Consider the following 25,977-nt stretch of genomic DNA (forward strand, 5'->3'; position numbering starts at 1 on the left):
GAAAAAAAATTCAATTATGAATTTATTTAATTACTATTCACATGTCAATTTTCTTCTAGTTCTCCGGTTGCAATTGTTGTACTTTCATATTAATAATAATTTAATTTAAATCAATTGCTCAATTAATTGTGGTTATCTCCATCCAATAACTTCCATTTAGTTCTCTTTATTTTTTCCATTAATTGTTTTCCCGTCCCACAACTTCCATTCTCACCAATACTTACTTTTTTTTTTAATAATTAGAATGTTTGCATAAGACTACTATTAATAGTCATTATAATTTCCCTATCAGTTAGTTATGAGAATTTTAAACTTATAATATATGTCCTTAAGTCTGCTTCATTTTATGTAAATGATTGTATGTATCGATAAAATCCATAATTTGGTTGATTTTTATGTTATTCTATCTTATACATGATGTTTGGCTAGAAAAACATTTTTTAGCAGGTCTATTGTGAGATAGTATAATGAATATTATCCGTAAGATGAGTCAATCATATATATATTTATAATTAATAGTAATATTTTTTCATGGTTGATCTAAATAGAATCTATTTCTCATAAAATTGATTATTGAAAATGTCTTACATGAGTTTTTTTTGAATGTTTTTTTTTTCTAATTTGTTTCGATTCATTATGTTTTATATATTATGTTCATTATCATTCAATATATAACATAAAATCAGCGGCTTGAATTTTAATTTGAAAAACAATTTTGAAAGTAAATTATATGTATTCTTAATTATTATATTAATCTAATATGACAAGATTAAACAAACATGAATAGATAATAAAATGATTCAAATTGTTTTTTTTAAACAAAAAATTTAATTTTACAACATAATTGGTATTTAAGTACAACATACGTGTTTCAAGCTGATTTCTATATATAAGAAAAAATTATTAAGATATATGTTTAGGCATACCGAAAGTGTTTGAAACAATTTAATTTCATTCATTTTTTGTGATATTTTTTATCAAACCTTTTCGAATAAATGTTTAAAAATAAAATTTGAATATAAATTTATCGAAAATATAAAATACATTTAAATGATTACATTAGTTACATCAATTTATTTAATTTCTGCCATTGTGTTACCATTATATATGTTTAATTGTATATATAAATATATACTCTCAACTTATAGGAAGTAATGTAGGTCATAAGGTGATAATTCTAATAATTTCCTTGGCTCCTTCTTGTCAAATATTTTCTTTTAAATTCCAACGAAAATAGTTTCTTTTTAATTATATCATATGCAACGACAATTAACAAAAATCAAGTTGATCTTTATCTCACACAAGACCTATTTTGGTCAACCCATTTTTAGTCATGAAACAATTATGTGTTGATGTATCCAGAGTTATAAATCATATGACTTAATTTTTTTTATATATAATAATGATAGAAGCCAAAAAAAATTCAACGACAAATGTTATATTTAAGAAAATTTATTTGTTTTAAAATTGTATGATTTATAATCAATTTACGCTTATTAATTATAATTATTAATTACATATAATAACAACATGTATATCGCACGAATGAGTTACTAGTTTTTGGATAAAGTTCAATTTCAATATTTAAATTTTTCTTTTTAAATATATATAATATAAATTAAATATATAATCAAAACTTGACAAGAATTTGATATCGATCCAATAAAATAATTTATTTAAATATCGTGATATTTACTGTAAAATAAACCAAAATTTTTTTTTTACACACACTAAAAAAATATAACACAACATTGTATTAATTTTGAACATGTACAAATTAAATTGCGCCATCCTTTGACTTTTCTTTAAGAATGCTTCCAAATCATCCGCAAGATTTATAAATAAATACATATATCTTTCATATTTATAATGCTCCTGTTCTAGGAATATTCTATTCGTTAAGCATATCCTGAAAGGCTTTGTTTGGTTTGCTTCCCATTAAAATAGAAATATTTTCATCGCAAAAAAAAAAAAAGATAACAATAATAATAAGAGTAGATCTCACAAGACGGTCTCACTGATTATATTTTGTGAGACATATCTCTTATTTGAGTTATCCATGAAAAAATATTACTTTTTATGATAAGAATATTACTTTTTATTGTGAAAAATAATATTTTTTCATGGATGACTCAAATAAGAGATCCGTCTCATAAAATACGACTCGTGAGACAGTCTCACACATGTTTTTGCCTAATAATAAAATCAAAAATTATCATGCTATTTCATTTTTATTCGTAAAATTTTATTATCAGCTACTTCACATCTCAACAGAATCATTAATTTTAATTCCATTATTATCACTTTCACATATAAAATACTTTATTGTTACATTTTATTATGATCTAATACATTATAGTTTTATTCATTCATACATCGTAATTCATATGATATTGAGTAATATTTCCTAAGAAATAAAACTATTTAGACTAAAGTTCGAACCCACTCCCACTTTGTACTTAAAAAATTGAAACAAAACCAGCTACAAATCGAAGATCAACGAAATGTTACAATAGAGATAATTTATGACAGAAATGTATAAATTCATGTTTGATCTTATATTTAAAAAAATGATGGGTCAATATTAGCAATTGAATCCAAGCAATTTTCATACATAGTAATTCATACGATATTTAGTAATATTTACTAAAAAATAAAACTTTTAGACTAAAGTTCGAATCAGCTTACAGATAAAGATTCGCGAGGCCGTCTCACAAAAGACTTATTCAAAATTAAAACAAAACCAGCTACAAATCGAAGATCAATGAAACGTTACAAATTATAGAGATAATTTATGACATAAATGTATAATTCATGTTTGATCTTATATTAAAAAAAATGATGGGTCAATGTTAGCTATTGAATCCATCTCCCTTTGAAATAGTAAGAATTCTACTATTTTAAACATACTTTTTACCTAACACACTAAACAAAACACATGAAAAATCCGTTAAAAAAAACACATGAAAAATAAAATCTAATCCCATCAATTTTTTGCAAGAAAAAGTACCAAAATAAGCCCAAAGTATGAAATTTCATTTTTTTTAATGCCATTAATAAGTTAATAGTAAACATTAAAGATTTATAAATTTTTGTATATTCAAAACTAATATTTGATATCGAATTTAATGCAACGTAAATCCTATATTAAATGTCCATAGGTAATTAAAAACAATATTAGAATTTGGTGGAATTTTTTTTTTTTGAAATAAAAGTCAATAAACAAGTTTTTTTTTTTTTTGGACAGTAAAACAAGGTTTTCGGTAAAATCAAGAGTTCTAATTAAAAATTATTTCCCTTCATTTTCATACCAAAAATTCAATTGAATATGAAATGTTATAAATTATATATATATATATATATATATATATATATATATATATATATATATATATATATATTTTAAAGAGTGGGTCTTATGTGAGACTGTCTCACGGATCATAATCTGTGCGACGGGTCAACCCTACCCATATTCAAAATAAAAATTAATACTCTTAGCATAAAAAGTAATACTTTTTCATGGGTGACCGACCCAAATAAGAGATCCGTCTCATAAATACGACTCGTGAGACCGTTTCACATAAGTTTTTGGCTTTTTCAAATTATAGTGGATTTAATAAACTTTAATGCTTTTGAAAATTTTAGGCATATTTTTCCTCAATCGGAACGTGGCCAAATGAGACATGGGAGAAAAGCAAATATATTCAAGTCTCAAGTTAAGGAGGTTAGTTGAGAGATAAAAAGCGACCAAAATTCACACCCCCTTGTCTGAAAGCCAGCCCCCACCCGCATCCAACGCCATGTGGAAACTCCATTAGCTATTTAAAGCGAAAGGGGGATGGAAGTTGAAATCTGGGTCTGAATCTTTCGGTGCAAATTGTTGAATGTGTGAAGAAAAAATAAAAGCAAAAATGGTTTTCATAACTGAAGAAATGATCAACCAGTTTCAATCCCTTGTGGAAAAAAGTCAGCTTCTTCTTTTTCTTAACTAACTACTTAACAATACAGGCCCCTAACCCCAGGATTTTCTTATTTTCTTGATGTTTCGATCAATGTTTTGCTTTTTCTATTGCAGTTGATGAACCACTGAAGAAGCCTTTCCAGGTTCGCCATTTTTTAACTGATGTGTTTCGAACTTTTGTTGATGTTGGAAAAATTTTGATTCTTGATGAGGCTAAGTTTGATCTGGGTTTTTGATGGTGGGCTGCATACTTGGTTTGCTCATTTCCAACCCTGGTTGTGATGATAGATTGGTCAATTGTGTGGTTTGAAACTCTGATTTGTAACTTGTAAGGATTACTCTAGTCAACTACATGTTCTTACCTGGAAATTTGAGCTGGATTTGTGGTGGGGAATCTCTGTAATTTCTGTCTTGTGTGTCACTCAAGTACATGATTTGATCTACTTTTTATTTGTGAATCATGAAGATTTTTCAGTAGCACCAAAAGAAATCGATGTGTCTGGAGTTTACCAGATTTGAAGTTTTTCTAGAGTATTCATTATCGTGATCCTGCATCGATTCTGCAAGCAACTGTGTTGATAATCTTGAGGGGCTCTCCCTGTATAGACTATCTTCTCGAGCTTATAGCTTGCATTCCTTTTGATGCCACGACTTCCCGGAATTTCAAAATAGACGAGTTGGGCATGTGTCTTGATCATTACCGACTACAAGGCTCTTACCAAAGCTACATTTAATTAAGCGAATGGAATCGGCAGCATGAAAATTCGAAGATTAAAATAATAATTGTAGCACATGCTTAGATGGAACTCTGGGAATCGTGCAAAAATAAAACTGAGGACGAACGGAACAATACATGCTTGTCTGGGAAAAAAAACTGACTGAGGCAAAATACACATTATAAATTGAACAAAACAAGTATTATGGTACAAACTTGAATACACCGGAATTGACTATATTAAAGCAATAATTGAGTTCAATTTACATTCCTAGAACATTCTGAAATTGTCTGAACACTATTAATGATCTCGGACTAAGTAAAGGCTTTTGACTGCTCTCTGCCTGAACACTCCTGCTTCTAATCTTCTTCTTCTAATTGCCTATCTAGAACATCTTACATGTTTCAGGGGCATAGAGTGTGTTACTATGTTAGTCGGTACAAGTATTTTACAGATTATAACATTAATGTTAGATAACCAGTTTAAAACATACACAGTATGATTTTTGGTGAACTAAACTGAGCAGAAGGTAAACTTAAAATAGAATAGAGCAAAACAGAATGCACAGTACTAAATTTAGGCAATTGTGGCTTCCGAATACTTTTACAAAGTGATTGTGTAATGAGTACTCATCTTAGACTATTTCTTAGGGAGAAGATGTAAAATCGATTGCTAACTCCTTTGTCATGGATCACACTTGGCATAAAATTTACGGAGTCAAATGCACATAATCGATTCTAGAACAAGCATTAACACACCATTGGAGCATAGAACTTCTGAGTCACTACTTAACTTATATGAGTCGCTGCTGAACTTATATTAGCATCAGACAACACGTTATTTATTATATGAAAATATGGTTAAAAGCATTACTTGATAGTCAAGATATGGCTTAAAAACATATGCAAGAGTATCTTCTCTGCGAAAATAAATAATTCATGGATGCCAACAAAACTTAGACAATTATCGAGCAAAATTGTGCATATGTGGTTTGGATATGGATATGGATATGCTCAAGTGATTTTTTGATAACAAAGTACTATGTGATCCACCGGTATAAGGGCAAATTGCATAAGGCACGTAAAACCCTTAGTTTTTTAAAATCGGACATAAAACCTCTTGCCTGAGGTAAATGTACAGGGGTTAGAAGGCCATTAATTTTATACAAATGATTTTGTGATTTTTTTGCATTTTTACGAGGATGTAAAATGCTATTTGCCATTTGTTATTATGATATAAGTAAGTCCACTCTTAAAGTTGAAAATGTGTTTTTGGAACTAGAAGAGTTATTGAAAATCCATATGGCTACAAGTAATTTAGAATGGATTGTTTGAAGCCGATGTTCAAATCACAAATTCCGTCCTGCTATGTCGTATCTAGCAGGACAAACTGTTAACCCAGGGTAATTCTAAGCTACTTGACTTGGATTTCTGTTATATTATATAATGGTGTTCTGAAACTTTACAAATGATTTCTACACAAGTAATGCTGATCACATGCTGTCTGTGTTTTTCTTTAAATGGCTAAATGAAAAAATTCTTTTACAATTTGAAATGACACTTTTGAAGTACTATACATGTCACCATTTGTACCGACAGAAGATCTTGATTTTGTGGATATTCAATTATGCAGAGTTAGGTTGTTCAAATATTTGGAATTAGTAATAAAGTTGAGCTTGATTAGAATGCATTAGAAAAGTTGGCCTTCTTTTAAAGCTTCATTTGGTTATTCCTATTGTTTAACCTTTCATTTACCTTGCTATCATATTTTTTAATGATGCTTCTGTCTACGTTAATTATAATGAATTTCTGGTTATTTTTGTGCAATTATACAAGACAGCTTTGAATTCATGTTATTTGGAGAAATTGTCATGCCATGCCACTAGGCGATGACGTGTGAAAATAAGGGTTGAACAATACTGCCTGATAATCTTGACTTAATTTTCAGAATATTCATAACGGATACGAAAGGGAGACCTTGATGAGGTTTTTAAAAGCAAGGGATGGGAACCTTTTGGATGCACATAAAATGGTTTGTCGGTGTTCATTCAATTTATTTGAGTGAGTTTCTTTTTTTCTTGCTTTTTTTAAGTTCTTATCAGTTCCCATATTTTTCAGCTTATCGACTGTTTGAAATGGAGGATACAAAATGAAATTGATAACATACTACTGGTGAGGTTTTAGCTACTCAGCTCGTTTGTTTCTGCTATTGATTTACATATTTCTGATTTATCTTGGATCAACGCATCATATTATTGGCCCAAAGTATGAATTATATCGCTCTATTGATGCTTTCAAGCTCAAAAATCATTATATCGATCGAGCTTGAATCTAGCCAATTCGACTCATCATACATCTTTATTTAATGAGCATATACCAACACTTTAAGTAATAGCTACTTAAGCCTGGAGGTCCTGAGTTCAAGTGTTGGGGTAGACGAAAGAAACCACTTTCCAGGAGTGAGATATTCTATGATTGGCAGTGCATGGGCATGAGTTAGGGCTCATGTTGGACCATTCTAACGACCCATGACCAGTAGTGGTGCATGTGTATGGACCGAGACCCATGTTGGTTCAGCCTAATAGCTCATGATCGTTACAAAAAAATGATTCTTCGATCAACAAGCATTCGTAGGTCTTTTGGTCGAATGAAATAATTCGAATGTATAAATTATGAGTGAATCGATAATTTTTTTAGATGAGCTTGTGTGTTGGGAACGTTGTTTGCTCCTGAAAGCATAAACTATTACCTCCATTTATAAGTTATTGTACAATAGCGGGTGGTCAATATATAAAGATTTTGCTCCTGAAAGCATAAACTATTACCTCCATTTATAAGTTATTGTACAATAGCAGGTGGTCAATATATAAAGAACTAAGATTACATGTTTGGATTTTGTAAATCAAAACCCCTTCCCAAACTGTACAATAGCGGGCGGTCAATTTGTAAAGAACTAAGATTACATGTTTGGATTTTGTAAAGGTTGGTACACTTACTAGTTACTGGGAATGACAATGTGTTACCCCAAATCCTCATCGACAAACAAGCAATTATGGTTTCATATTTTCTAAAAACTTCGGCATAATCTTCCAGTCATTTGGAATCTTCCAGTCATTTGGACTTCTCAACGAAGACAACTCAAATATATACTCCGTATTTATATTCCGCATTAAGTACCCTTTTTGTTCCTATTACATGGGCTTAATTCCTAAAACTATTATAGTGCCTCTTGTTATGATGTGCTAAAAAGGTGCCCTGATTTATTATTTTAGACGATTTTGGTCTCTATAGCCAATTTATCATTAAAGACTCACAATTCCTCATTTTCCCCCATAATCAATTTCTAGCTGGGATAGTATTTTTCCATCCTTATTATTTGGGACCAAAACATTTTGGTCTCTTTTCCGTGAAATTTTTTACAATGCATTTATGTCAGGACCAAATATAAATTGAAGCTCTTACCACAAGGAGTCCAAATATATGCTTAGTTCAACCACTACATGGAAGGATGAAGATTCATTGAAGAAATTGAGATCAAAACCTTTATTCTATGTAAATTAGCTGAAGAAAAAAAGGTAAAAATGGAGTGTATTCCTCGTCAATGCACCCGTTTGTATCAACAAGACACACACCTAAAAAAAACATGAATGTATCACAATAACTATCGACTTAGGGATGGGCACCCCGCTCGTTCATGCAGTGGCGTTCCTGTGTAATTCAATGTAGTGCGAAGTGGACTAGATTCTGGGATTGGTGTCCCGTCCATTCAGATTGTGGCATCCCTTGCGTCTTTCTTTCCACAAGTTTGATTCTCGGTCCAGTTCTAACTTTACTCATTTAAACAGAAACCAAAATATTTCTTACTTAGTTCTAAAGACCATTTGAAATAATCAAAACATCACAATTTAATGTACAATCTCCTTGGGAACGATAATTTCCCCTGCTAGCGTGACGATCCAAACTTGGTACTCGAGTTATTGTACAATTCAAAATAATTGAGTTGTATCATTGCAGTAATTATATATAGTGACATTTGTCCTACTCTATGTTTTTGGTATCCTCATTAAGTGCTTTCAATAGATTTATGTTGGATTCTTTAATTGATTGTGCACTTTACTTGCAGAAGCCAATAGATACTGATGTGTATATAGCAGTACGAGAATCTCAGCTTGTTGGAATTTCTGGATATTCGAAAGAGGTACTGCTTGGATCATAATTAGAGTTCTATTTTATCTGAGCTGCGTTGCAAGGGTGGCAAAATAGACAAAATTATCAACTCCGCCTTACAGCAACCATGCAGAATGAGTAAAAAAAACTACCAGTCACCCAGGATGACACAAAAATCGTACAATTCAGTAGATTATTTTTCCTCACTTTGTTTTTACTACCTTTGCTCACACGCCGTGACATTTCTTCTTGAAGCATTTCCAAAGTTGTCTGATGAGGTTATTTTATGGGTTTGATAGTGTTACTTCCTTAATTATACAGGGTCTTCCGGTAATTGCTGTTGGTGTGGGGCTCAGCACATATGACAAAGCTTCTGTAAGATATTCACATCCCACTGTTTTGTCATCCTTCTTCAACTCACTAGATGAATGGTTAAAAAAAATAATTTCCGCAAATTAAGTGCCATAATGAGCGTTTTGCTTTTACTTGTAGCATAAATTTTTTGTTTATGTAGTAATGCTTACTAATACCTGTTTTCTTCATTCTAAGATTCACTATTATGTCCAATCACATATACAAATGAATGAATACAGAGATCGTGTTATATTGGTGAGTTTCAGCATTTATACAACCATTATTATGTTGAAAATATCTCTTTCGCATTGCTAGACTAACATTAATTCTTGTTATAGCCTTCTGCAACGAAAAAATATGGACGGTATATTGGCACCTGCATAAAGATTTTGGACATGACTGGCTTAAAGCTTTCAGCATTAAGTCAAATTAAGGTACTTCATATTACATTGATAGCACCAGAAATTTCGCATAGGAGATAAAAATTTAAACTCAAAAAATGTATGAGAGACAAATTTATAGTTTTCCTCATACATAAAAATTTAAAAGTTCATCGAAAAGTTAAAAATAAAGGGGGGGGGGGGGGGGGGGCAATGACCCCTGCTCTTCCTGCTCTAGCTCTGCCACTGAATTGCATGGCATTCAAGAGCCCCCCCCAGCTTATGGTGCGCAAAATCATATATTATATGAGAATTTAATTCTAGCATGTTATTGAATATGGTATTAAGATACCTTCTTTCATTCACATACTCGTTTTTTAACCAAACAAATATGAATTCTTAGCTAATTAATAGTTTATCAACATCAGTCTCGCTAATAATTTAGCTTAGTAGTAGCAATAGATTTTCAAGGATTTAGGTACTGTCTTCGAGTTACTTGAATGTGTGGGTGAATTTTTTTTTTAAAAAAATAACCAATGACAATCTTAACTCAAACTAGAATCTATTCATATAGTAAATTTAGGTGATTCTATATAATTCATTATAGAAAAATCTCACTTAAATCATGTTACAACATTTAGAGTAGAAAATAAACATTTTGATCAATTTTATTATTGTGTTGTTTTCTGGACTTATATATTTAAATGTACTGCTAGAATTTATATGCATTTGTCTGTCATGATTTACATGATTGACCATAAATTCATCAATAATATGTATAATTAGTTTAATGGGATCTCTCTGACTAAATGTCAATTCGAATTACGCACCTTAGTCTTTTTAAAATGTTGACTCATCTGTTCTATTTTACGTTTTTTGAGTGAGTTAAATGATAGTAATTTACCCTTTTCTATCAATATTTTAAGATTTTACAGGGTGACAATTGTATAATTTGGTATTCACCCACCTCAATCACATGTGGCTCCGCCACCGACTATGTTGTGCATACATGTAGGCATATATTATATACCTTTTTTAAGTTCTGGTCTTGAACTTTTGGCTTCGTAATTTTTGAGACAGAATGACCAATTCAATAATTGTGATTGCAGATATTGACTGTAATCTCTACAATAGATGACCTTAACTATCCTGAGAAGACCGAGATTTACTACATAGTCAATGCTCCATATATATTTGCAGCATGTTGGAAGGTTTGACAAAGGGAATCCGGTCGATGACCCTCGTCGAATTTGAATTTTTAAAAATGACCTCCTTTTGTTTAGTTTGAACTACTGTATCACGTGTTTTTAGTCAAGAGGAGGTCATTGTTTTTTTCTAAAACTCAAATTTGACCAAGGTCTTTAACCCAAACACCCTATTTAACACATGTACAAGCTCACGGGTGGGACGAGCAGAGGGACTGGGTGGTCTGGGGTAATCTTCCCCACATCGGAATTTTTTTTAATTTTTATCTTAAATGTTTTATGAAAAATAAAATTTTACCCCCTGAATATGTTGAATGGCCCCTCTCGTCCCATCTGGCCATCGTGTTGAAACTCTTGGATCCACCTCAACAGACTCTACATTTGTTAAAGCACTCTTCGACATTCAATATTTATGTTTCGCTTCTTCCTTTCAGGTTGTTAAACCTCTTTTGCGTGAGAGAACAAGGAAGAGAGTGCAGGTTCTTTCCGGCTCTGGAAGAGACGACTTGTTGAAGGTAGGCCCTTTATTTGGTTTCGACCCGTCATGAGGAAGCTTTTAAACTCCAAAAATTATTGTTGTGACCATGTTAACAAATTTCTGGGAGGGTCATTAGAACTTTGACAGAAGTTGATGGCAGAAACCACATAGTTTTCACATTTGGATAATTGAAAGACCAAATCTGAAAATTGTGAACATGAGGAACCAAATCTGTTTTTACAATAAAGATGAAATGGACTAAAACTGTAATTATCCTCATTTTCCTTTAATTTGATCGAATAGTTTACATATGTTAGAGGTGATCCGAAAATTGACCCCCTTCTCAGCATCACATGGCCCTGTCCATGCATTAAAGATGGTAGAGCTGCATCATCTTGGAAAAGCTCGACAGTGAGCTATTTGGTCGGCTTTCATTGCAATTGCATCTTAAATGTGTGGTTCGTCCTTGATAACTTGTCTCAAAATTCTTGCAGATTATGGATTATCAATCCCTCCCGCATTTTTGTCGAAGAGAAGGCTCAGGATCATCTCGGCATTCTAGCAACGGAACTGTTAGCGACTGTTTTTCATTTAACCATCCATTCCACCAGCAGCTTTACAACTATATCAAGGAGCAATCTGCGCAAGTCACTTCGCCTGCACCTATCAAACAGGGCTCATTCCATGTGGATTTTCCAGAGCCTGATCCGGAAGGTGTAAAAATCGCTCAGACTATAGAAAGTGAGTTTCAAAGACTCGGTAATCAAAACGGGGTTTCCCACTCATTACACAAGCTTAACATAAACGGGGATTGAAATTGGATGCTGATGTTCGTGGAGTTTTGACCAAACACTTATTCCAAGGCTGTGACATGGAATTCTTGCATTATGTTGATGCAAGTTTCTTGACAAGCAATAATGCATCATTTTAGAGATATGCTGAGCTTCTTGCTAAGCATTGCATCTATCTTGTGGATTGGATACTAAATGGCTTGATTATTAGAGCCTCTTATGGGAACTGGGAAGTGAAATGGAGGGTTCTTACATGTGTTTTAATCTATGTATCCTAGTTTTATAATGTCATGATGTAACAAGCACATGGTATGTGTATCAAAAATCATAGATGATGGTTCACATTCAAATCTTTTAATATATATTGTTGGGTTAATTTGGCATGAGTGAGAGTAACACTGGGATGAGTGATTGCGTCAAGTTGTTGACGTTGCGTTGCTTGATCTGGTTGGTTAGGTGGATCATAAAAGAGTAACATCATATTTTAATAGGTATATTATCTCTGTTAGGGAGAGGGCTGACTGTAAGGAAAAAGTAAGACTAATCTATAAGGAATATGAGACAACATCAGCAGAGAGACACGCACCTCCCTGAACTCATTAGTTTAACAACCTGAGCCGTTAGCAGCCAAGTAGGTGTACTCTGCGCTGCCACGAGTATAAGGAAATAAGTTGCGTCTTGAATATCAGATATAGTTTTTGGCCTAGTGGTAAGCACTTGATCATAACAATTTATATAAAACTAGGTAATGGGTTCAAGTCTTCCAAGAAACATATTTATGTACTTCTTGGAGGAAAAATGTTGGGTTAAGACTGCATGAGTGAGAGTAGTACTAAAATGAGTGATCTCTTGAGAAGTTCTCGAACGTTAAACTGTTGATGTTGCGTCGCTTGATATGGTTGGCTAGGTGGGTCGTAAAAGAATGATGCCAGATCTTAATGGGTAATATTATCTCTGTTGGACATGGTCGTCGGTAAGGAAATGATAAGACTGATCTATAAGGGATATGAGACAACACCGACAGATAAACACGACCTATCCGGAGTCATGAACCTAACAGCCTAACCCATTAGCTCCCAAATAGGTGGACCTTGCGCTGGCCACAAGTATAATGAAATAAAGTTGCGTCTTGGCTAACAACTATATCTTTTGATCTAGTGATAAGCAATTGATGCTAGCAATTGGTATAAGAGCGAGGTCATGAGTTCAAGTCTTCCAAGAAGGATATTATCTTGGCGGAAATGTTGGTTTAAATGTGCATGAGTGAAAGTAGTACTGAGATCTCGTGCGTCAAGTTGTCGACGTTGCCGCTTGATCTAGATGGCTAGATGTATCGTAAAAGAGTGATGTCAGATCTTAACGGGTAATAGTGTCTCTGTTGAGACATGACCGATGGTAGGGAAATGATAATACTGATTTCTAAGAGATATGAGATAACATCAGAAGATAGAGACACATCTCTCTACACTCATGAACCTAATTGCCCGACTCATGAACAACCAAGTAAGTGTACTCTGTATTGACACAAATATAAGGAAATAAAATTGTCATTTGGCTAACAATTATAATTTTTAGCCTAGTAATAAACAATTTTAACAAAACTCTATCACTTTCCCCTGTTGATTTATTTCACCCCTTGCGTTAGTTGTTACAAATATCTATCATATAATTACACACATATTATGAATTATTTTTATTGATATTCTTGAAGTTACATATTTTTATTTACTTGTATTTTAAATTATTCAAATTTATTATTTACTTATACTACTACAATATATTATAAATGTTGAGATCCTTATAAATTATACTGAGTTCCCTTGGTTTCTAACATCTTATCAAATTTTATTTTCTAAAACATCCCTCCCCGTAATTGTGTTAATTTAAAAGAAGCCAATACATAACAAAATAGGATCCAAATGTTGGCTTTAAATTACAAAATTATTTAAATTCTTACATTTCACGAAAAAATTTACTATAACTGTTATATTATTATCTATATTATATTATTAAATTTGAGATAAAAATAATAATTTTTGATGTCATTGTCTGTTTTAAGAATTATATATGTTAATAAAGTGTTAAAATTTAATATAATTACATGTAATTCAACAGAAAGAATTTTTATTTATTTAAAATCAAGTTATAGGTTCAATTTTTATTTGGGTTTTTTTTACCTTTCTTTTTCTATTTATTTTTTTAATTTATATATCAAAATTACAATGTAATTCCTCGTTATTTCTTATAATTATATTTTGATCTTCATTTAATTATAAAACTATCCTGTTGTGTTGGTGTATTAGTCATTATTAACATTGAGTTATGAATATCAACTACTTTAAGTATGTCATATCATATCATTTTTTCCTCAAAAATACTCCTTCCTCATAAATATTATTATTTTTAAATAATAATAATAATAAATTAGAAATCCAAACATTAACTATAAATAAAAATTACTCATTATATTTCATATAAATATAAAAACGTAATTTAGATATAAAAAAATTTACATTATTTCGCGTGCAGGTTTAGTAAGTAGCTATAAAGTCGCATATTTACTATATAATATAATAATAATTTACTATTTTATTTTAATTTAAAAAATAACATATCCAAAAAAACAATCGCTTCTTATTTATTCGTTATTTAATTTTGACTATTTCTCCTAAAACAAACAATTATTATGTTTTTATTAAAATATGTTTTAACTTTAAAATATATAATTTTCTATTTATTTTTTAAAAGAAAGAAGGTTGGCCAAATAATAGGAATATGGCATGATCCAACGTAGAATTCCACACAAAAACAGCTGCAAGAATATACAGTATCGTTAAGTTTGTCCTCTCTTTCGTCCCCGTTTTGTGTCTGCTGGTGGCGGCCGTCCTCTTCGTTTCCGCCGGGAAAGATGTCGTTTGGAAGGTATATGGCATACTCACCGTCACCATCCAGTACTCCTCACTCTCCGCACTTCAACGCTGGCGCTGCCGGAATCCGCTCCGCTTCTGCTGTAGAACAGGAAAAGTATTTTCTTGTTTCTTGTTGTGGTTTTTTGCATCAAGTGTTGTGTTTGAAGAATCGGTAGCTTTATTTATAGCATCTTGTTTATGAGAGGAATCCATGATATTGACTTGGTGTCAACTCGATCTCCATTGATCTTTAATCTTTCTGTTATTTGTTTCATCCGTATTGAGTAGAATCTTGTGAGATGTATGGTGAGATTTGCTTGCTTCCTTCAATTGTTTGTGAAAGAATTGTTGCGCATAAACGTACAGAGAGTACGTTTGGTCAACATTGTACACAACACTGCAGTGGAAATTTATTATTTAACACAAGTATAAGTGTATAACTTTAGGCTACGTTTGGTTGGAAGGATAGGATAAACTAATGATTAGTATATAAATGATAAAGAAAATGATTGTGGTAGGATTGTAATATATGGTGTAAAATAATATTATGTTTGATAAGATTTTTAAGTGTAGGAGAATTTTGAATTTTTTGATGAAAAGACAAAATTGCCCTTCCCCTTCTCGGCGGCGGCGACGGCCGGCGCCGAAATGGTCGGCGCTGGCTCCGGCGGTCGGCCGGCGGCGGTCGTGGCGGTGGCGGCGGTTGGTGGCGAGAAGTGGTGGTGAGTTTGAATTTAGGAGAAAGGTAAAATTGGAAAAATAGGATGAATTAAGAGTAGGATAAATAATCCTAGGGGGTGAGGAGGTATTATTTTAACCTACCTAATATAACCTAATCATTCATAGGAGGGATTGTCTTGGTTAAATAATCACGCGTACCAAATGCCGGATAAAATGGGATAAAATAATCTACCCCACTTTATCATTCGAACCAAACGCTCCCTTACTAAATAAACACTTTGATTAAATTTTGCACAAGTACAAAGACTTGTGCAACGCCTCATGGCAAAACATCACTAGAACAATTATGTAAATAGTTTACACCCAAAAGCCAATACTAGTGAAAGTAACAAAACTGAATTCCTCGACACTCCAAGAAATTAACATGCATCAAACAAAAAAGTAAATACTAGATGCGTGAAACAAAACACGTGTTGCTTAAACCAAATGAAGTTCACTCTTCGATCAACACTCTGCGTCAGTGTTGTTCTTGAGTGTTGCCAGCACCGATCAACAACGCAGTCACAGGGTAGACGGAACACCCTTGCTCCTTGTGCCAATCTTTAAGAAACTGAGAATTTTTCAGCAAAGCTCCTGCAGCCATCCCTGTATATTCCAGCAATTTTCTCTACGCACACTTTTTATGATTGACCCACTTTCTTTTTATAGTCCCTCTTTGACCTAGATTTTCATAGATCTTTCTCACCTATAAACAAGGAAAGTAGAGTTTACTAGGAATCAAACTCTAATTCAAAGTAAATACCGTATATCTTATAGATATGTTTCCAACTTAATTAAAGCATTCCTAATAATAGGATTCAGTATACTAGAAGTGCAAAATCGAAATAATATCTTAAATGAATTCGGAATATAATATTCCTTTCAGTTTGATAATCAGAAACCGTATGTGAGATTTGATTGCTTTAATATCCTTAATATTCTTCAGTCTCCCGGCAGCTTATAACCAAAATACTTTTGGTCACCACCCCACTTGGGTTTTCTCCGGCCTCTTGAGAAAACATTTATCACGTTATATATTTTAACTATGCAAGAATTTGATGGGGGCATATTTTCTTGGATTTGATCGTTCTATAACTCCTTTTTCTTCCTTTCTTTCTTATGTTTCATTGCTACTTTCTGTGCTAAAACTAAATGCTGTTTCACTTTGACAGATATTTATCAGAATTGCTCGCTGAACGGAACTCTCTTTATCCATTTGTGGCCTTGCTTCCACAAAGCTACCGGTTATTGAATCAAGGCATGTATATAGCTTTACATGTTCTCTATCATTTCATTACACTACCACGAAAAAAATGGCTCCGAAGTTTTTTCTTTCTGTGTTTTGGTTAGGTGAAGTTAACTGATAGCAAGTAATCATGCCATTTCAATGTTTCCTAAGAAACGCTTGTGATAATACACTCTGTGCGTATCCACTTTAAAACTTAATCATTAAGAAGTAGGGGCATTGCGCGTTGTAATGTTAGATCAAGCATGCAAGCTGATACTTACGAGAAACTAAGGTCCGATTCCAGCAAGTGTCATTAGTCCAGACGCAGGTTTCAAAATTATCCTGAGCCTGAAATCACAAATAAAATAGTTAGAAGGGGGCCAGGAGGGTGTCCTGACATAGCTCCTCCGATACTCAAGTCAGAGACTGGAGATATGAGTGGAGAGCAGTTAATGATGCTGATGAAAAACAATATAGTGAATGAATTAACTGAGCACTTAAACATTGGTATTTATAAGAGAATATTTGGGTCCTGATGAGCTTGTCTTCCATTTGGACTAGGGATGAACTAGGTGTAGTTGGCCCATCATAAGGTATAACAAGCCTACTTTCTTGGATTGTTGCTCTTCTCTTGCAAAACATTACTATGATTGACAGAAACTTGAAATAACTTTGTTGTTTATTCATTTCTTTCTTAGTCACTGTTCCACTAGGTGGACTTCAGGGCTAGTAGTCTGTTACATTTGAATTCTCTGTCAGTAGACTTTTTCTACTGAGCTTGATTTCTCACCCTTTCATGTGGTTTGTTTAGAGTAAACCTTGCCATCAGTTATAAATTAAATTAACTTTTGTGGGATATTTCAATTCTTTTACTTTCAGCGGGTATGATGTAGAGGATTAGTTTCATCAGTCTGGTTCTAACTTATCCTGTGAATTGTGTATGTTGTATGTGAGGACTATCTCCATTCTTTGTATTTATATTCCAAGTTCTATCATAGGAGATATTACATGTATTTTTTTCAAAGAGACCTAAAGTTTGGAGGTGTTGATTGCTTCAATCTTATTTATGTGTTTACATAGAATTAATACTTCCTAATGAAGTATTATTTTTCATTTGGTATTATTATTGAACAAAAAATAACTTCTATTTTTTAATTATTATATATTATATATATACAAATGTAACCTTTGTCTCCTTATTTTACCTACCTATTACATGTGAATTCTTTTCTGCAAATTAACTTATGTCTTCCTTTTCTAACACTCATATGAATATATGATATATCTTGAACAGCGCTTTGAACTAGCTAGTTGATTGGCTTTGGATTCCATTGTTGATTATACACATTAGCACTTATTTATATCGGATTTTTTTAATATCAGAACTAATTTTATCATAAAAAGACATAGTTGTCAAAAACCCGAGGCGCAAAAAAGTGCTCAAGTGTCATGGGTCTTAAAGTTCAAAGCGAAACCCACGTTTTACGAGAAAAAAACGCAATAAACAAAATAATATCAAAAAAATAAAAATAAAGTCTTTGAAAATATGAGAGATGAAATATCAAATGTCATAATAATCGTCATCTTCATCTTCTAAATCTATGTCATTAGCCACATTATCGGTATTCATTGGTATCTTCTTCTTCAGTTTCATTATCAATGTTGATCTCTTCTTCATCTACAAAACTAATTCGAGTTGAAGATTGCTTTTTTTTTTTTTTGCTGAAGTAGATGACGATGCTCCTTTTGAAGTAGATGTATTTCGAGATCAAAAGTCATATGAACTTTCACCAACCCCAGCCGCTTGTGCTATTCCACTCCAACGCAAGTCATCATCTTCATAGACAAAACCGTTATAATCATCATCTTTATCACTGTCATCCAACTTTTTCAACAACCATTTGTTATTATCATCTATTCTGACAAAGAAATAGGATCGATCTTATCTCACATGGAATATTTTCACCTCAATGCTCTGTTATATTTGATATATACTAAATCATTTAATCGTTGTTAAGATAATCTATTTCATTTTTTAGAATGTATCTGCCAAAAAATTAGAAAGTAAGAAGTTAGGTTCATACTCCATAATATAAAATTTAGTGTGTATAAAAAAACTTCTAACTTACATGTTCAAATACAATCCAATTACGTTCATCTTCAAATACACTCCAATTATGTTCACAACATGAAGAAGAGCGTGTGAAGTACAAAATCTTCGTTGCAAATGTTTTAAATCCAGGTGTTGGTGCACCATAAGAAGACCACCAATCAACTTGAATGTTGAAACACAAAAAATATAAGGTTAAATTTCTTATCATCCAAAGTTTGTATCTATTTTGTAAGTAATGCTTGAGAAATGAATTGATATAACACTAAATATTATTTACTTGGTAATTTTTAATTCTTTTTTTTATAATCATGGGTAAACCAAAAAATCTCGTTTTTTTGTATTTATCCAATTGATTTGTGAATTGTGATCTTATCTTGTAAATCTTGATCTCGCACCAATCTAGCTATGCATTTGTACATATCCTCCAACACTTCTTCATCATTTTCTATGTCACGATTTGAGTAAAAAAAAAACTCGCGATTTAAGAAATATCCAGCCTCATACAAAAGATTATGAAGTTGAATGTTCCATATGTTGTCTATGATTTCAAAAATACAACGATTTTTTTTCCATTATTATTAAATGATGCAGTGATAGCTTCTTTGACTCTGTCCATTGCCTCATAGACTATGTTGCATGGATACGGGTATGTGTATCATATCAAATACGATACAGATATGTCAATACGAATTTTTTTGAAAATATAAGATACAATACGGCTAGGATACGACAATTATTAAAAAATATATAAATATACATATATATATATATAAATATATATATATATATATATATATATATATATATATAAATTTAGTACTAAAAATTAAAAATTATATATAACTATATAAAAAATATATACACGAAAATGATACCCTACACACCTTTGGTGTGTACTTCCCTGGGCGCCGCTGAGTTGGCGTCCACATGACTCCTATTTTTTTTTTCAATTGTCAATATACAACTCTTTTTCTCAAAAAATAAACGATGACTCCTATTTTTTTTTCAATTGTCAATACACAAAATCTGGAAAACTAATATCTTCTTCTCAAAAAATAAGTGATCGACACTTACCCACCACTTCACCACCCAATCTCCGTCTTAGGATCGAAACTCATCCACCACTCTGCCACCAGAACTCCGTCATTCCAAGGTATGCACCGATTACCTATCTTTATTTTTTTGTTGAACAGATTTTTTTATATTAAATTAGAACAAAACATGACTTATTGGTGGAATACATCAATGCCCGTTCATGTTTTTTGAGGTGATGAATTTTTAATATTTATTCAAGTGCCAAATCTAAGCAATGAGCTACACATGGAGTCCAATACACGTGTAAAAAATTGTTTTCCAAAAGACGACTTGAAAAAATTAAGTAAATTTACTTTTAAAAGAAAATTGATTTTTAATTCGATTTACAATTTAAAAAATTATCCGCTCTAACATTGTATCTTGCATTATCTGTTATAACCGAACCACGTTCTGATATCCAATTCGATTCACAAATTTAGAAAGTAACTCATACATCTTATCAGCAGTATTTGACATGGTTAAATACTGAAATATAAATAATAATCACCTATTATATAAAAAAACCACAGTTTTAAAAATTTACAGAAATTCCAAAAATTATGGTTTACCAATTTTGGGCAGCGAATAAGAAGGGGAACACAGCAGGGATAACGGAGCAGCGGCGGCAGCAAGGCAGAGACGCGGAGGCGAAGCAGAGGCGAGGCAGTGAGGGTGGTGAGATTTCAGAAGCAAGACACATTGTTTAAATGGGCTGGACTTAAATTTTTACACTTTAAATTGTAACAGTGTGTTTGGCAACCCGGATTTGGGAGTATTTCATGGGATTTGGATTTCAAAATCCTATTTTTACTGTTTGGCAATATATTTAAAAAAAAAGGATTTGAATTTGCTTAGGATTTCATGGGATTTCAACAAGTATATCCAAATCCCATCAAATTTGATGAGATTTGGATTTTAAAAACATAAAATTACTTTTTTAACCAACATATCATTAGGACTTGGGCAGACTTAAAACCGCACATGGACTTAAAATCGCACTTGAATTTTAAGTCTGCAGAAAGTTTTTAAAAAATGTGTGGCTTCTATGAGCGCAGAGGCGATCGACCTTCGCCTCAAAGCGAAGTGCACAGAAGCGTGCGCTTCGTTGACCTGCTGCGCTTGGGAGTTCCCCAAAGCGCATGCCTTGTGCCTCGCGTCGCTTTGCGCTTAAGTGACTGAGGCTACCACTTTTGACAAATACGTAACGAAGTATGATAGGAAGTTGTAGACTTTGTTGAAACTCTGTGCTGAAAGCTCTGATTATAAAAGCTCTGAATGAAACTTGTAACTGTATATATTCGAGATCATAGAGTGATTTGATGGTCATTCTACAAGAACTGAGCAAAACAGTTATCTTTCTGGGGTAATGCTACTGTCGAGTTTTCGCTGGAGAGAGTTTAAGGCCATTATCTCAATCTTAACCGATGAAGACCATGGCAGAGTCAGTCGCCCTTGAACATGTTTTTAGTGACAAGAAAGATAATTCAATCGATGGTCTACCATGTGTGTCATCATAATCAATGTTGTACCTATTATAACTTCTTAAAATCATGTAACAACACCATTAAGTCGAATATTTCATCGCAACTTCGTATTTAGTGAGATTATCACGAGTGAATTAGAAGCCTTTTGATTTCTTATTAAGAGTTTATAATGTACATTTTGAATATAAAACAGAAGAATATGTGCAACTTAATGAGATTGCCAGGTATCTTCCATCTAATTTGGCCTGAAGGTTAATTTGGGAAAGGGCACCATTTTGGTTATAAACTTAAAAGATTAGCTACTTTGTGAATCAAGCTTCTGATCTCTGCTTTGTAATCACTTGTAGGATCAAGAGTTTAACATTTTACCAAAAAATTATATCTGGTGATATGCAATTCAAATCTGTGTACACAACAACCAAAACGTCCTCAAGTTTCAACCCTGTTACTAGTAGGACAATTGTTGTTTTCTATACTATATTCAAATAGCGATAAAAACTATAATTTGGACATTGAAGAACTTAGACACCACCTTGTCAAGTGTAGGTTTTCATGCCTCGTTGTTACAAATGTTACTGGAGTGTCTCGGTTGAACTTTAATCCATTCTATCCACGTCTTTTTTAATGTCAAGTTGATGTGGTTCGGTGGGCTACTCGCTTTAATGGCACCTTGTCACATTTCTCTTTTTAGAGTTTATTGAGGGAATCACAAGAGTAATTCCTCAAATGCTTTGTACTAATATTTGTTAGGGCCAGTTTGGATACAGAAACACCTAGTTCATAAAGGTAGAAGATTTTTTATTTTTTGTTTGGGTAAATCAGTAAAAAAGAGTTTTTTTTTTAAAGTTTTGAAGGAGAGCCATAAAAGAAGTCTAAAAGGGACATTTTGTAGCTTTTGGCTTTTTAAGTGTTTCTTTTTCAGAAAAAGCCAGATAAACCACAAGTTTTAAAGTTAAAGATTTTTCTTTCTTTCTTTGTTTTCTTCTCTTTTTTCTTTTTTATGGACATGTTTTAGTGAATTATTTTCCAAATGCACTCTTAGTGACTCAAGGTACATCTATCTTATTTTCTGTTTTCACTCCCCATGGCTATTGTATATCCTTTTAAAATTGGGTGAACTTAATCTTCTTTGGGTTATTTATCATGATATCTCTTAACTTTTACTAGATTTCCTCTTCCTTCACAGAACTCCTTGATTTCAACTAACTTATCAAGACTAGATGTTGTTTATCCATGCTGTGAAAACTATGCACTAATTTTTTAACCAATGCTAACTGATACATCTTATTATTGGAAATTCACCTTTTTGGATCAGAGATATCACGTGTATCTGAATTGTTGGGAAATGCATCCATTTTAGAACAAAACGGCCTTGAAGATGCAAGCCCTCAGCCTTCATGAGGAATATATTCAAATGGATTATCTAATGTGAGCAGATGGGCATCACCATTTCAAACAGAAGTATGGATACTAACCATTGACATTACCTTACATTTTATCTATTTTTTTAGTTAGTTAGAATATACATCAAGAAGTAATTCGACTTTTGAATTATGACTTGCTAACTTCCTCTTCTTGCTTTATCTTTAAGTTAGACTTCTCTCGTGACAGCTAGTTCGAAAATAACTAGTTCGAGAATGACGTAGGATTATTCTTACATATTCATTTTGGGTTTTCACTTGTTATTTGCTTGGTGTCATTTTGTTGCATTGATCTGACATCTGTTATGCAAGTTGCAATTCAATTCGACTAGGTTATAGCCACGAGTTTCACTATTGTATTAGGCCACCTTCTTCATTTTTTAGCTTTGGTCCTATTGATGGATGTTATCCTCTTTCCCCTTTCCATAAAAGCATTGACATATCTATTTTGCTTTGTTTTGTCACTTAACTTCCTACTTGGAACAAACTCTTTACTTTTTCTCTGGCTAACTAGCTCGTGGATAGTGGATACCCTTACTCTGTTTACGAAATGATGCTATTTTAGTATATAAGGTTATTTAACTGCAAGTGCCATGCAGGTTTAATCTCAAATAATTTAATTTGTCCTAATGTCATCTTTTGCTTTTTATGTTCGTAACTACAGTGGTTGAGTTGAAAGTATATTTGCCATCCTGGTTTTGCTAATCAAACATTTTGGGATTTTTCTAAACTTTTTTTGTTCTGTCGATCATTTTATCCCCAAAAACTATTTCTAAGTTATGCTTTTTAAAATCCTAAACACGAAGAATTTAAGAATGTTCTCTTTATAATGTTTCCTTCCTTACACTATGGAGCTTTCACATACAGATGTCAGGTTTGATGTAGTCCTCTTCTGCACAGAACTGGCTCGGTTCCCAAGGTAGTTCATCAGGCCTCATAGTCAAGCAAACTCTCCGTGTTGACATACCAGTTGATCAATATCCTAATGTATTTCTTTGTTACTTTCTCTGAGTGGTTTTCTGATATCAGTTTTTTTTTTTTTTTTTATCCCTTATACTTGGAATTGCAGTTCGATTTTGTTGGCCGCCTTCTTGGTCCTAGAGGGAACTCTTTGAAGCGAGTCAAAGCAACTACTGATTGTCATGTTCTGATGAGAGGGCATGGCAGCATCAAGGACCAACTGAGGGTAATCTTCCCTTCGCCCTTGTGTGTGCGTGGATGCTGACTTATTATTCCTTCTATCTGGCACTTGCATTTTTCTTCATGTGTTATTTACCAGAATATGCAGAACTAATGAGTTTCGACACATTGCTATATGTAGGAAGAGATGATGAGGGGGAAACCAGGATATGAGCATCTGAACGAACCACTCCACGTACTTGTTGAAGCAGAATTGCCAGTTGAGATAATAGATTCCTGCCTAATGCAGGCGCGGGAGATTATTGAAGATTTGCTCAAGCCAATGGTAACTTTCGTCTACCGTTCAAATACTGAATTGCATTGCTCTAGCAGCAGAACTAAACACTCCTATTTTTAAATGACAATTTCAAATCATGTCTATTTTTCTAAAAAAGAGGGTAATAATCTAATGACGAAATTTCAAATCATGTCTATTTTTCTAAAAAAAGAGGGTAATAATCTATGTGTTTTAACTCTGATATTGATTGCAATTGCAGAAAAAAACAAAAACATAACACAGGATGAATCTGAAGATTTTTTCAAGAAGCAACAGTTACGCGAACTTGCAATGCTCAACGATACACTTCGAGAAGAAGGCTCTCAAATGTCTGGTTCTGTATCCCCCTTCCACAATAGCCTTGGAATGAAAAGGGCAGAAACTCAGGGGTAACGCCCGAACCTTAAAGTTCATTCTGCCAGAAAACAGCTGTTTCCAAGCCACGTTCTCTGCGGTGCCAGCAATTCCTCTAGCTTCCATGGAGACACTGGTACCGGATGGTGTATATCGTATGAAGCGTGCATATATTACATTTTGTCATCAATGTGTTATGATGATGTGTCCTTCGGTTGAAGGCTTGTGTTTGTACGTTTGCTTTGGAGGTTTGGTTAATGCATTGTCTTTACTTGCATTTTCATGCGATTATTTCATTTTTTGCAAGTGGCAAGCTTGTGAATGTGGAATTTGTAAGAAGTCGGATTCATATTTGTTACAGAACAGAAATGGAAAATAAAACAAATTCAATGATGCAGTGTTTTCTCTTGTGATGTTGTATTGTTCTTTCCTTTGCAGTTTATCACTGCCTGTTCTTGTTCTTGTTTTTGACGACCTAAGGCCATCCACAATAGTAAATGTATTTCCTCCAAATATTTGTGGATCCCATAGTCCACATCATCAATCAAATATTTCACTACTCAAATATCTCACATCTCACAATCAAATATCTCACCAATCAAATATTTATGGGTCTCACTGTCACTTTAATTAAGTTTTTTTCATTTAAATAAAATAACTTACAATTTTATAAAAAATATTAAAAATATTTTTGAATATTTTTGAATATTAAAAAATGTTAAAAATATTTTTGAATATTAAAAAAATATTAAAATGATGATTAAAATTAGAAAGTTTAATTAAAAGATATTAAAAAAATGAAAAAAAAATATGAATAATCAGTTACAAATTTGTGACCGGTTATTCACTTTGCACACAAATCAAAAGGACACAATTGTGAATATTTGGTGGTGAAAAATATTTGGATGACATGGCACGCATTTTCAGAATTTTAAGCTATGTATTATTTATGTATCATCATTTTTTTATGTCACATTGTTTAAAGATTAAACTTTTATTTTATTTCAAATAATTTTGTAACTTTGTATTTGCCTATAGTCTTGCTTCATTCTAGGTTTGAGAGTTGGATTTGAAAAAAATAGATTAAAGAGAAATGGGTATTAAATTTTTATAATTTGTTGGTCGATAATGAGCACTTCTTATATTGATCAAATGAATCCAACCAAG

At 32.6% G+C, this 25,977-nt stretch overlaps 1 protein-coding gene and 1 pseudogene across 2 annotated transcripts; both read left to right on the forward strand.

The window, feature by feature from the left end:
- Positions 1-3,693: 3,693 nt before the first annotated feature.
- Positions 3,694-12,317, forward strand: LOC140804171 (sec14 cytosolic factor). 2 transcript variants are annotated; one of them, XM_073160006.1, is made up of 11 exons: positions 3,696-3,966; positions 4,076-4,104; positions 6,625-6,708; positions 6,795-6,848; positions 8,800-8,874; positions 9,165-9,218; positions 9,393-9,452; positions 9,536-9,631; positions 10,687-10,788; positions 11,217-11,297; positions 11,755-12,317. In XM_073160006.1, the coding sequence occupies exons 1-11, from the start codon at positions 3,885-3,887 to the stop codon at positions 12,073-12,075; spliced, it is 1,038 nt and encodes a 345-aa protein (XP_073016107.1). In that variant the 5' UTR covers positions 3,696-3,884; the 3' UTR covers positions 12,076-12,317. The 2 variants fall into 2 exon arrangements, with proteins under 2 accessions (XP_073016108.1, XP_073016107.1); XM_073160007.1 differs by lacking the exon at positions 10,687-10,788 and having other exon boundaries at positions 3,694-3,966.
- A 2,507-nt stretch (positions 12,318-14,824) lies between these two features.
- On the forward strand, positions 14,825-25,083 carry LOC140804172 (KH domain-containing protein At5g56140-like; annotated as a pseudogene).
- Positions 25,084-25,977: the final 894 nt, after the last annotated feature.

This window comes from Primulina eburnea, chromosome 11, assembly GCF_022965805.1.
Source record: "Primulina eburnea isolate SZY01 chromosome 11, ASM2296580v1, whole genome shotgun sequence".
Classification (NCBI taxonomy): Eukaryota; Viridiplantae; Streptophyta; class Magnoliopsida; order Lamiales; family Gesneriaceae; genus Primulina; species Primulina eburnea.

What these genes read in the sequence shown, in the direction of transcription:
- LOC140804171 (XM_073160006.1), top strand. Translation starts at nt 3,885, where the DNA reads ATGTGTGAAGAAAAAATAAAAGCAAAAATGGTTTTCATAACTGAAGAA. An exon ending in TCAATCCCTTGTGGAAAAAA is followed by an intron (nt 3,967 to 4,075) that starts GTCAGCTTCTTC and finishes TTTCTATTGCAG; the next exon opens with TTGATGAACCACTGAAGAAG. An exon ending in ACAGAGATCGTGTTATATTG is followed by an intron (nt 9,453 to 9,535) that starts GTGAGTTTCAGC and finishes TTCTTGTTATAG; the next exon opens with CCTTCTGCAACGAAAAAATA.